Raw genomic sequence first — 12,448 nt, forward strand, 5'->3', positions numbered from 1 at the left:
GAATCATCAGGGACAGATGTTGTTCTAGCGGTTGGGTTAGGGTACTCACCAGAGAGGGAGGCTTGGAAGACCCCCTCACGACATCCGAACGCAGGACCGGGACGGCTGTAGTCGCTGGCTCGAGGCTCGACTGCGTCGGAGCGATCGGGGGCTTCCATAAGGCCGTCTACGGTGCGTCCCGGTGGTGGTGTAGAATTCTGGAACTCTGCTGTTGCCTCGGTGGAGGCCGGCGCAGATACAGTTGGTGGTGTTCTAGTTGTGGTACTTGTTGTTGAGTTGTTAGTGCCATCCGCTGCCCCATCTGTGGAGGCAGGGCAAGAAGTGGACGGCACCGTAGGGTTGGTCTTGGTCTGGTCGGGTGTGGGGATTAGCTCGTTGGGTTGTGGGTGTCTTTCATTAAAGCTGGATGGCTCGATGGCCATCACTGCTTCCGGGTGTTCTTGTTGTTGTTGGGGGCCGAGTCAGCTTGACCCGATCCGAGTTTAGGTTTCTTGGTGGTTTTGGGGTTTGGTTTTCCTTTGGCGTTGTTGGGTTTGAGGGTCGTTTCGGTAGTCGCTGGTTTTTTGGTTTGTTTCGGGGGTTCCTTTGCGGCCTTAATAGGCGCCGCTGGTGCTTTCTCGTTAACGATCTTAGTGGGCGCCGCTGGCGCATTCTTTTGGCTGTCTTCGCTGTCCTCGTCTTCGTCATCGTCGTAATTTTCGTCATCGTCGTCGTTTTCGTCATCGTCACTGCTTTCGCTGGGGGACGACTCGGGACGCGGTCTTTTGTTAGTCTCTTCCGTGACCTCCATGTCCAACTCACTTCCGGAGTTCGGCTTGGCAGGTGTCTTCTCTAGGTTTGATCCGTCCGTTTGTGCGGCTGCCTTCTTCAGCGCCTGCTGGTTTTCCTCGTTCTGTTTCCGTTCCGCTGCCCTGGCCTGCTTAAAGCTGGCGATCTTGGTGAGGGCCTTCTTGAGCGTGTGTTTTGTCTCTTCCAGCTCCTTCTTCAGCTTCTCTTAGTTTCGGACGTCGCTGTTGCCGCTAGCAGCCGCAGAAGCATAGCTGCTGCCGCTCGTGGCCTTCCGTTCGTGGAATAGTCGGCGGGCTTCCCGCGCCGATTTATCCTCCTTCGTGCGGATTTCGTTGATCTCCTCCTCCTCAACGTATTTAGGGCACATGCGGCTGGTCGGCGAGTGCGCCCCGTTGCAGTGTTTGCAACTAGGTGCTGCTGAGCAGATAGTCTTGCCGTCGCTGTCCTTTTCGATGGTGTGAGCCTTCGAGCAATTCCTGCACAGCTCCTCTGCAGAGCATTGCGGCTTCGTATGGCCGAAGTCGTAGCAGCGGTAGCACTGCATCGGTGCTTGCTTGAACTCCCGTGTGGCACAGCGGTCGAAACCGAAGTGGATATCCCTTGGCACCACAGTCCCGCGGAAGGTGACGGACATAGTTGCCGATCTTCCACCTTTTCGACCGAACCGGTGGACGTGGATCACGCCCTGGTCCGCGAGCTCCTCAGCCAACTCCTCGTCGGAGAGTTCGTCAACCGTATGGCAGGTGACAATGCACGTCGCTTGATTAAGCTTAGCGTGCTAAGTTACCTTGACTTCGGTGCCATCGATGAGCTTGCTTAGCTCCATCAGTTTAGCCGCCTTTTTGTCGTTTCAAACCTTAATGACCAGGTGGCCATCTTTGTCCCGGTACGCCGCTGTGATAGCCCCGATCTGCTCTTTCACCGATCGGGCGATGGTGAAGGGGTTCGTGGGTAGCTTACCTTCTAGGTGGGCTGGAGTCATCAGGAGTACGGTCAGCGGACCGTGTTCCCCGGTTGAGTCCATCCATTCGGGAGCCGTGCGATCGTTCAGGGATGTACCCCCACGATCATCGGGTTTGCCCTTCCTCCTGGTCATCGCCAGGCAGGGCAGGATCACCTCGGCGAGCGAGGTGACCTCTTCTGGTCGGTAGAATAAACTACTGCTAGTTCGGACACAAATCCAGATGCCTTCGGCCAAAAAAGTGCGCCACCTATCCCCACGAGTGAGTTAGATGGCCACACTGACACTCACTTTCTTCTACTTTTCCCGCTAGGTGTCACTAGCTCAAAGGTGCGTGTCTTCACTACCCCACACACCTCACTGCTCGTCCCAAATGCCAGATGTCGCTCGCACGCGGGTGTGCGTCCCCGCTACCAAGTGGCGAAGGCCAAACCTTGGTTGGCAACACTGGCGCTGCACTAGTTGTCTCTCTTGCACTTGAACACTTTCCGATGCGTCTGCTCTGGGGCCACTACCTTCTATCTTACTCACTCCCGGCACGAAAGGTCCTCAGCCCTGGGGCCGAACTGTCAAAATGCGGTGGAGGAACTCCCCGAAATTCGACGATTCCGCCGCTGGCCGAGCCTCCGGGGGCCTCCCGGCGTGGTCCCGACCGGAAACGAACCAAAATCTATCCGGTGGACACTTTCCCGGAACCACTTAGCCTGGAAACACTCGCGAAAACGATGGAAACTTCCACGCACTACTTCTTCTTCTTAGTTTCGCGCAAACTTTCACGGAGCTTAAGAAAATCGACCTCTCTCCACCGTATCTGAAACGCGACTGACCGAGGATCGGTTTTAAAAACAAATATATCCCAAGTAACAAGCAAAATGCTTCTACTTCTTAGTAGGTTTTATAAAAGATTTAAAATTTGCTACTCGGTGTTGTGATGATATTGAACAAAACTTTAAAGATTTACGATAGAAATCTCTTAAAAGTATCTTCAAGAGCACTTTAGAAGCATGACACATAGTTTTATGCCACTCTTCGTTGTTTGACTTGAAGTTATCCCAGAGAGGTTATTTTTAAGACCATTTTACATTGCCAAAACTGCCTTAAAACTGAACTAAAACTTCTCCGTTTAATGAAAGCATAATTCAAGAGTCTTTGAACTTGATCTGTCAAATCACTGAATATTCGTACAGTCAGTCAGTTTAGTGACCTCTCCGACACGCAAAATCGGCACGACGCATCCGGACCAGAATTAGGCGTTTCGAGAATGGAGAAAAATGTCCCGCGGAGTGCTAGTGTTTTTATTGGTTTCGTGTTGATTACTGTGACTAAAAATGTTTGTTATTTCAACGTTTTTTTCCCCTGTGATTTTTTTTCGACATGTGCTGGCCGAAGAAGCCCACCCGGTTGAAGATCTGGATGCCGGTGCGTGCCGCGAGCTCCTGTCCGGCGCCCAGGGCAAACTTTCGTCGGCCTCTACTGATTGTGGCATTCCAGTTGAGAGTGTAGTTTGATCGAGCTGAATTGTGGGATTCCGGTTGAGAGTGGAGTTGGATCGAACTGAGTTGTGGCAATAAAGATGGAGTTGTTGGCTCCCGTTTGGTATGAGAATAAATATATAATTGTGTAGTTATTTACATAGTCCAAGACGTCACATTGGCGATCCTGCCATGTTAAATGTGAATTATGTGTTAAATGGCAGTTTTTACGGTTTTAAGTATAGTAATTGGTGATAGAATATTGTGTGGTTTGAGTCGAAAAAAAAGTAAGTAAGAAGAACAATGATGATAATCGCGGGAGCCAACAAACCCCAGAGTTAAGGAGCTTTCAGAAGTGTTGCCAGGAAAACAGAAAAATAAGTTTTAAAAATGAGTATGGTTTGAGTCGGGAAAGCCCTTGGCCAAACAATTAAGGAGAATTGAATTAACCACAGAATAAGAAAAAAAAGCGGTCAGTTGAGTCGGGTAAGCCCCAGGCCATATAAAACCTGTGAATTTAATCGATATTAGAGCAAAGTTTAGTTGAGTCGGGACAGTCCATGGCCAAACGAACACACAGATATTTAGCCGCTGAGCAGGATAACGTCCATTGCCAGCGTCAGTGTGTATCGAGATGTGTATGCTGAGTTGGAGAAGACCAAAACCAGCAGGATATGGTAATTACCGAGCTGGATAGAGGATGCCTGGCCGGTTAAATGGTTTGCTGAGCAGTTTTAGACCTATGCCAGCAGTTGTTCCCGACTGAGCAGGGTAGAGCCCATTGCCAGTTAGCTATTGTGACTGAGCAGGATTAAGTCCATTGCCAGATCGAAATAAGATGCCGTTGTTTACTATTAGAGCTTACCTTGCAAAAAAATTGATGATGAAAAAAAAGAAACGAAAAAAAAAGTCAACAATTAAAATAACTGGTCGCACTGTTGGGTGAACTTTAGTCGAGTCAGCCGTTGTAACTGTCACGGAGAAGAGAGAGCTTTTTCATCGACTTTACTTTTGCTTCAGCAGAGCCTACTGAGTTGGTCGCATTCTCTCTGTTGGAAGGAGATGAAAATAGACTAGGCTGTGCGAGTTCTGAAAGTGTGAGTGAGAAGGCGGTATTTTGAACGTTTCGGTTTGGAAGACAGCACAAAGGAAAGTGTATTCTTTTGTTACTCGTCGCTGAAAACGGTGGTACAGAGTGATTCCTCCGCGGCGAGTCGCGTTTTTCTTTGCTTTTAAAAAAAAAGTGGAAGTGAATTTTGGATTTCAAGGTATGAAAATCCGTTAGATTCCAATTGTTTTCTTTAGTTTTCGGGTGCCGTGTTAGTAGAACCGCTTTTCTTGTCAAAATTTTTAGGTCATGAGTGGCACGTGGGAGATCTCTGACGTAACGCCGTCTGACGAATCGTTTTTGGAGGTTAGGTACGTCGAGGCGCAAGAGGTGACACAGGGGTCCGGAAAATCCCGAGAGGCAGAATGGCTGTCTGGCACGTGGCCGTTGACGCCGTTCGATGGTACGCTGATGCCAAACAATCGGAAGTCAGAGTGGATCCGGTTCCGAGATCAGTTTAACCGCATTGTTTCCTGCAAGGCACCGGTGGGACCGTCCACAAAACTGACTGGTTTGAAGATCTTCGCGGGTGATTTCCTGCTCAACATTATAGAAATGCAGGAGAAACTGGTTGATTCGGAGTCAATTGATGTTTATTCGGACACGGTAGAGGCGCTCAACAGGTAAAAATAATGAAAAATGTGGGTGGTTCCAAAGTAAGTAGAGACGAATTGAATCGTGTTGATCAATCTCACAGGTACTTCAACCAAATCTGTGATTCGGCAAAGGAGAGGCTAAAGTTTCGTGAGATGAAAATGAGCGAGGGCGAACCGTTCGACGACTGGGTCCTGCGCCTAGAGGCGCAGGCGAAGTACTGTGATTTCGAGTTGAAACAGAGGGAAGAGGAGTTTTTGCAGGCTCTGACGAGACGCTCCATCCCGGACATCGCTGGCAAGCTGTACGAGGCATCGGACATGCTGGGGCGCGATCTGCAAAAGATCATTAATCACGGCAAGCATCTGGATGACATCAGGCGGGAAGCGGCAGATGCCGCTAAGCAGCTGGACGAGAGAGCTGGCGCAAGCGGAGGCCAACGCCACGAAGAAGAGGGGTTCAAAGCAGTGAACGTGGTGCGTCAATTCAAGCCGAAGGCGGAACGCGGTCGTTATTTTTCGGGCGGATCAACCAAGGGCTTCGCGGTGCCACAGAAGAGGTATCGCGACTGGCCTCTGAAGCGGGATGCGTGGGAGAAGATGTCCGTGGCTAACTGCACAAAGTGCGGTCGGGTGCATGGGCCAGGACAGTGCGCAGCTTTCCGCGTGAAGTGCTGGAACTGTGGCGTCTGGGGTCACTTTGCCGAGTGTTGCAAGAATCCCAAAGCCATGGAGGGGGGTTCGCGCGACCGACGTTACCGACCGGAATCCGTCAAAGAAGAAGCTGGAAGGATTAATCAGGTAGATACTGAAAAGTCGTAAATGTTTCGTTTAAAAGTACATCATTTCTTCGCATACAACGTACTTGAATTAATAAACAGTTCACACAGTAAAGCGTATTTTTATTGTTTTTGGTTTCTTTTCTTGTTATTCAGTTGCTCGCTCGGAATCAAGAGTACGATACCCCGCACGCGGCGATTGATCCGCGGTTGGTGAACTGTATAATCGGTACGGAGTGTGTGCAGTTCCTAGTCGATTCTGGTGCAACGGTGAATACGGTCACGGTTGGCGTCTGGGAATCCTCAAAGCATGCTGCAAATCAGTCATGCACGATGTTGAGTTGGTTCCTCAAGAAGTATTGAAATCTTACGCCAAACAGAGTCCACTCGAAGTTGAATGTTCGTTCAGAGCTTATGTTGGCGTTAGGGGGAACAGTCGACCACTGCAATTGGCTAAATTCTTCGTAGTCAGAGGCACCGAGTTGTCCCTGCTGGGTTTTGAGACGTCGCAAAAACTAGGGCTGATCCGATTGGGACCAACAAGCAACGCAGTTCTGGATCCGTTGGGTGGTGATGCTGTATGTAGCGTACAGGCTGAAAGCTCGGAATTCCCAAAGTTAAGTTGGCCCCGGTGAAGTTTAAGGTGGACGACACCGTTACACCGCGACAGATTATTCGGTATAACATCCCAAAAGCATTCGAGAACGCCACCAATGAGAGACTACGAACGATGGAGAACAGCGGTATAATTGAACGAGCGGATAAAGAGAACGATATTATCACGCATGTGTCTCCGCTGGTCTTGGTGCCAAAGGGTACGAACGATTTCCGGATAGTTGTGGACTACAGAGCTGTGAACAAAGCGATCGTGAGGGAGCCCTACCCTATGCCATCACTGGATAAGATCTGGGCGGAGATTCCTAACGGAACACTGTTCTTCACCAAACTGCCCACTCAGAGCGTTCCGTTTGAATTCCGTTTAGAATTCCGCTTGAGCGAAAAAAGTTCGATTCGAATTCTAAACAGTGTTCGTTTTAGATTCTAAACCGCATTCCGTTTCAAACGCAACAACCGGTTCCGTTTGAGTTTTCGCCGCAAATCGGTTCAAGCGGAATTCAAACGGAATCGAAACGGAATGGACGGGTTGCTTTTGACAGGTGCTTCTTCTTCTTATTTTTGGTTGCTGGTTTTCTTTCTTGTTTTGGTTGAATCCAAAGCGAATTGGAATTCAATCAGAGAGATTTATTTATTTATTTTCTTATTCTTAAATAGTTTTATTTACTTTTCTTTAAATTTGCCCGTTCTTACACTGAAAATTGCGTATTGCGAATTTTCTTTAAATTTGTCGTTAAATGAAACGTCCAACCCAGCCCCAGTCCTCTTATTTTTAATTATCCATTTTCAATGAACATAAAGAACTTAAAGTTAGTATTCTTCGGACATTCCATTGCGACGTCATTCTTGGCGGCCCCGGTCAACACATCGGATCCCTGGCCATCGACGTCGCCGTGCAGCACCATTATAGGTTGACCAGTTCGAAGCGGACCTCTAGCGGGTACACTTTCTGGTACGCCGAATCAAACGTCGGGCCGGGCTCAGCGGATCAAACTGGCTGTACTGCGTCGGAATTAGGGAGGTAGGCCGGCAGCGGGTGCGCTGGAAGAACCTGCCTGCTGGAAACATTTTGGACCGGCGGTGACACCACCGTCTGGAACGGCGCCTGAGACACAAACGCGACCGCCGGTAGATATCACCCTGGGCGACGTTAATGTCCTGTTGAGGCAGAATTGCTCCCGGTGAACTTCCCGGCGGCTTGTTCGAGCTGGGTTGATGCTGCCGCTAGACCGGAGCGCGACGAACGACGAAGCCGACAAACTGTCTCCCGCGACGAAGGTTGGCGTGTTCTTGGCGTGATCGTGAGGCGGGCGGCTACTACGGTTTGCTTCTGTCATGCTGCTTCCGCTTCCCGTCATGCTCAGATCGGCTGCGGAAGAGGACGACGAAGGCATGTACACGGTGGACGATTCCCGCTTGTGGCCATTGAGGTAGTACGAGAACGATGCGGGCGGGGTCCGCGAGTAGCGTTTGTCCACTTGGGGATATTCGTACGTCACAAACTCCTTCGGTTCCTGCTTGGACACGTGCAGCGTTTGGTTCGTCGTGGAGGATGGCGCTTCTTCCAGGATTGACACGCGTGATGTTCGAATTTGATATACAGGTTGTCGACGTTGACGCCACCACCGTGCTCTTCATCTGCCTTCCGGGACTACTGCTGTCACTTCCCGCGCCACAAATATGACTTCCACTGTTAATCACGCTGGTGTGGTCCTGTTGCGGATGTTGCTGTTGCTGCTGCCAACTGCGCTGATACCGCAAAAGATGATACGAACTGCTGCCGGAAGTCAGTGATTTGGCGGAACCTCCCACACTGGTTCGTCTAGGACATTCCACGGCTGTTGCCAGCACCGCACATGCTCGTTGCCACTTGCTGCTTGAATGACTTCTTCACGTCTGGCGCCTCGACCTCGCTTCAGATAACAAATTTGAACATTTCCCGAGCCAACTCCTCCAGTTCTAGCGATTGGAAGTGATGGTGGCCACCATCGCGTAGTGGCGAAAAAAACGACCAAATGTGTGCGGCCCCGACTGGCGTTACCACGATTCCAAGATCTCAACCTGCCGACCCCCGCTCTGGGGCCAGGCAACGTCCATTCGAATAGTTTCCGTCAGGATAGTAGGTTGTACGTGTCAACCCTCGAGTGCGTTCGGCGGCCATCCTCCAACAACGCCTTCACGATGTTTCAATCCGCGTAGTCCACCAGATGAGCAAGTGTCGTAAACGGATGGTTCAGTTCCTCGCTGGCTCGTTCTGCTTAGCTGGTTCATTCACGGGTCTTAAATAAGAAGGATAGATTTAGATTACAGTTAAATTTCATATTATTAAATTCTTACCTGTCCAAAAGTACTCCATAACGTAGAGCTCATCACATCGCAGAAAAACAAAAAAGAAATAAAAAAGTAATTAGAAAAGTGTAATTTACTCAAATTCCTCAATTCAAAAAATCTCTTAGTTAAAAAATCCATGGAACATCATTTTAAATTATAAGAATTTGGCTGATAGTGTAATAGGGTGAATCTTAAAATTAAAGAAACATTAAGTTAAAAAATTGACCAACTAAAGAATTCCGGAATTTCAGAAAATAAGAATTCAAGAAGTTAGGAAGTAAAGAATTTCTAAGTTATAGAAATTAAGAATTTGAAAATTTACAAATCCTGCACTTCTATTCGTGCAGTTTTGCTTTTTTCTAAAAAAGTGTCAAACGAAAAAGTGACCAACCACCGGGGGTTGAGTGTATGTATAACTAAGACTACCTGCAACGCAAAGTATCTGAAAAATTGGAATTTAAGTATTAAAAAATATAGAATTTAATAAGCCAAGAATTAAAAAAATTAAGTATTTTAAAATTACAGAACTTAAGCAGTGTAGAATATTAAAAAATATATCAATTTAAGATTTTAACAATTTAAGAAGTAAAAAAGTCAAGAATTTAATAATGTAAGTATTTAATTTTTTTGAACATAGCAAGTTAAGAATTTTTAAATGCGCAATATTGTTTGAATTGCAAACGATTTTTGAATTTATATTTTTTTGAATTACAATTTCTCAAATTTTGAGATTTCAGCCTTTCAATTTTTTTAAGTTTCAATTTCGAACTATACAAATTTTGAGTTTCAATTTCAAATTTTTAATGGTAAAATGTTTGAATAATTCAATTTTATTTTTTTTTTAAATTTCAAATTTATTGGAGTTTATTACTTTTTTCGTTTTTTTTATACCAGGCATTCTTTTCATTTAGTCCATTATTTTCGTTAAGTCATGGTCACAATCATTTTCCCATCATTTACTTAAAAAAAATCTCAGTTTCCAATTTAATTTGCTCAAGATTTTATCAAATTTACAATTTTCAAAGTTCCAGATTTTAAATTCCCAAATTTACGAATTTTCAAATATTCGTATTTAATCTCAAAAACAAAAAAAAATAAATTTCAACATTACAACTTTGCTAATTTTCAGAATTTCAAATTTCCATTTTTGAAATTTTTAAATATCTGATCTTTTAATTTTTATTTTTATCATCCTTTTTTATTTTTTGCCTTTCCCACCTCACTGAGGCAAGGCTATAAAATCACTCGAAAAATGAACTTCTTAAATACGACTCCTAGATATACCTTCACGTATACCTATCGACTCAGAATCAAATTCTGAACAAATGTCTGTGGGGATGTGTGTAATTCGTAATTCGTAATTTGTAATTCGTAATTTCTTTACTTCAATTTTTTTAGTACGTACCCAAATTTTAAAAATTTCACCAGGGGCGCCGACTAGTCCAATATGTTGGGGGGGCACGGTGAATCGATAGGTAAGACTGGCGATTAGATGTTAAAGTTTATTGTATATCACGAATTTTAATAATTTTATTACGATGTGATAAGATTTTTTTCAAGTGGAATCTATTTTTTCAAGAAAAATATAATTTATCAAAACAAGATTGAGAATGTTGATTGTGGGGAATTTTTAATATGTTTCGAAAACAACAAATGTTTTTGAACTATTTTGCGGATTCGCTTACAAGAATTCTATCAGTGTGTACAAACAATGTTCCATTTAAGTTTTAGATATTATTTTCAATTATTTCTGTTTTTTTTTTTTATATTTGAAATAAGAATATTTTACTTCCAAAATTTCTGGGGGGGCACAATGTATGGGCTGCCTCCCCAGCCAAATTTTAGGGGGGGGCAAAAAGTGCTGTGCCCCCCCAAAGTCGGCGCCCCTGAAATATACTAAAATTAAAAAATAAATTTTCAGAATTTTAGAATTGTAAAATTTTAGATTTTTCATATTTACAATTTTTTAATTTCAAATTGCAAAATCGTAAGATAACAAAATTTTCAACCTGTCTACTTTAAAAATTTCTAAGTTTGCAGTTTAACTAACTCAAAATTTCTTAATCTCACAAATTTTCATGTTGAAAAATTTCTAAGTTTACAAATCTCCAAATTGCAATTTAGAAATTGGAAATTTTCGAAATTCACAAATTAATCTATGTCCATGTTTCAAAATTATATTTGCAAAATTCCAACTTTACAAATTTCCTTATTTTCTATGCTCAAAATGCCTAAATTTTAAAATTTTCAAATAGCACAACTTTTTTTAATTTGCAACTTTTCAAATTCAATAGAATTCAATAGAATTTCAAATCTTTCAATTTAAAAATTTATTTTTTTTAGGTTTCCAAATTTGAAATTTTAAATTTTCTTAATTTCCAACAGTCAATATTCGTAAATTTCTAATTTTTAGATTTTTATCAAGTGTTGACTTGAAATGTATGATTTCATGCTACAAACAAATTAATCAAATCAAGTGTTTGAAATCAGAAGGAAAGCCTTTTTAAAACATTATCATGCATATTGCTATACAGACTTAAATATTTGTTTAAACATTAAATCAAAAGAAAAACTTTAAACATATAAGCACAGACATAAGTCTGTGATATAAGTATATGTAAATATAACAAACGAACAAAATCACTTACACTTGCGGCTCAGAGCAGCTGTTGTTGTACTGGTGAAGATAATTCGGCCAGTCATCTCTTAGACCAGCCGGTACCAAGTTTCTGGCCGCTCGTGAAGAATGCGATGGTCCATCGAAAGTCCGTAGAAGTCGAGGTGGATGCGCCCGACAGCGTTCGGAAAGAGTTCTCGCTGTACCTTCTAGGCCTTTGCTGGTCTGGGGCTATATGTCTGCGGTTAAGACACGGTTGCCATTGATGCACAGTAGATCAGCTTCTCATCATTGATGACATTGGCCTTCGGGGGACCATTTTGCTGCTGGTTGCCTCTGGTACGGAACGGGGTTGGAGATTTTAGTTGGAAACGATCCTCGCTGTTGCAGCAAATCCCGGTTTAGGTTCTTGGCGGCCGAATTCATTCAGGTTCCGTTGGCCTAAGCACTGTTCTGGTTTCCGCCCATCGGAGTTTCACTTCCGGATCCAGCTCTGACCTTGTCCAGCATCCGGCTCATACAAAATGGCTTGTGTCTAGAAATGGAGAGTTAATTTAATATATATTTTGATGAGGTTATATCTCCAGAGCACTACCGTCGATTCTATTCCGGAACACCAACAATCAGTGTAAATCCTCGATGTCCGCGCCTTTGTGAGCTGGGAGGTGGTTCAACTGACTGGTTCCAACGGTTTGTTGTGCAGCAGCTAGTCGATCAGTTCCCCCAAAAAGGCACTTCGATTTGTGGATAGTGCGGGAAAAACTGATGAAAACACGAAATAAACTGTTTTGGTGAATGATCCTAAACCTCAGAAACGCAGCGGAACTCACCAGTTCATTTTTTTCACAGCAAAAATGTTTTTTTCGAAAACCACATGGCGCAAATGAAAACAGGACCGAACAAGTTTTCCTGTTTATTTTTTCCTAACACTTTGACATTTGATTGCCAAAAATCAACAAGAAAACCGCTTCGGCGAAACGCGGCGAAATGTCATTGCAGTTCTGTCGTACACCAGCAGATGTCACTATTGTGCTAAAATGGCTCAAACGGAATCTAAACGGAGTCCAACCGGAGATTCCGTTTAGAAAATTTCGAAGCAATTTTCGAAGCGGAATTCGAAGCGGAATGAACCCGTCAAGCGGAGAACGGTTTGATTGGGTGGATCTTAGAGATGCCTATTTCC

General features: G+C 44.5%; 3 protein-coding genes across 3 annotated transcripts; 1 reads left to right on the forward strand and 2 right to left on the reverse strand.

Annotated features, from left to right (window-relative positions):
* Window positions 1-421: 421 nt before the first annotated feature.
* Window positions 422-1,885, reverse strand: LOC119770405 (eukaryotic translation initiation factor 5B-like). The gene is made up of 3 exons (XM_038265229.1): window positions 1,646-1,885; window positions 1,058-1,558; window positions 422-991 (listed from the first exon to the last, which is right to left on the reverse strand). The coding sequence occupies exons 1-3, from the start codon at window positions 1,883-1,885 to the stop codon at window positions 422-424; spliced, it is 1,311 nt and encodes a 436-aa protein (XP_038121157.1).
* A 2,874-nt stretch (window positions 1,886-4,759) lies between these two features.
* LOC119765227 lies at window positions 4,760-5,822 on the forward strand. Its single transcript, XM_038248697.1, has 2 exons — window positions 4,760-4,953; window positions 5,028-5,822. The coding sequence occupies exons 1-2, from the start codon at window positions 4,886-4,888 to the stop codon at window positions 5,743-5,745; spliced, it is 786 nt and encodes a 261-aa protein (XP_038104625.1). The 5' UTR covers window positions 4,760-4,885; the 3' UTR covers window positions 5,746-5,822.
* Window positions 5,823-7,330: 1,508 nt separating this feature from the next.
* Window positions 7,331-11,351, reverse strand: LOC6051005 (uncharacterized serine-rich protein C215.13). The gene is made up of 3 exons (XM_038265238.1): window positions 11,297-11,351; window positions 7,919-8,155; window positions 7,331-7,875 (listed from the first exon to the last, which is right to left on the reverse strand). Exons 1-3 carry the CDS (start codon window positions 11,349-11,351, stop codon window positions 7,331-7,333), a joined length of 837 nt encoding a protein of 278 aa, XP_038121166.1.
* Between the last annotated feature and the right edge of the window lie 1,097 nt (window positions 11,352-12,448).

This window comes from Culex quinquefasciatus, chromosome 1 (assembly GCF_015732765.1).
Source record: "Culex quinquefasciatus strain JHB chromosome 1, VPISU_Cqui_1.0_pri_paternal, whole genome shotgun sequence".
Taxonomy (NCBI): domain Eukaryota; kingdom Metazoa; phylum Arthropoda; class Insecta; order Diptera; family Culicidae; genus Culex; species Culex quinquefasciatus.

What these genes read in the sequence shown, in the direction of transcription:
- LOC119770405 (XM_038265229.1), bottom strand. Translation starts at nt 1,885, where the DNA reads ATGACCAGGAGGAAGGGCAAACCCGATGATCGTGGGGGTACATCCCTG. An exon ending in ATGGCCACCTGGTCATTAAG is followed by an intron (nt 1,559 to 1,645) that starts GTTTGAAACGAC and finishes TAGCACGCTAAG; the next exon opens with CTTAATCAAGCGACGTGCAT. An exon ending in GACTATTCCACGAACGGAAG is followed by an intron (nt 992 to 1,057) that starts GCCACGAGCGGC and finishes CGAAACTAAGAG; the next exon opens with AAGCTGAAGAAGGAGCTGGA.
- LOC119765227 (XM_038248697.1), top strand. Translation starts at nt 4,886, where the DNA reads ATGCAGGAGAAACTGGTTGATTCGGAGTCAATTGATGTTTATTCGGAC. An exon ending in ACGGTAGAGGCGCTCAACAG is followed by an intron (nt 4,954 to 5,027) that starts GTAAAAATAATG and finishes TCAATCTCACAG; the next exon opens with GTACTTCAACCAAATCTGTG.
- LOC6051005 (XM_038265238.1), bottom strand. Translation starts at nt 11,351, where the DNA reads ATGACTGGCCGAATTATCTTCACCAGTACAACAACAGCTGCTCTGAGC. An exon ending in AGCTGCTCTGAGCCGCAAGT is followed by an intron (nt 8,156 to 11,296) that starts GTAAGTGATTTT and finishes TGCTGGCAACAG; the next exon opens with CCGTGGAATGTCCTAGACGA. An exon ending in GGCGTCAACGTCGACAACCT is followed by an intron (nt 7,876 to 7,918) that starts GTATATCAAATT and finishes TCCTGGAAGAAG; the next exon opens with CGCCATCCTCCACGACGAAC.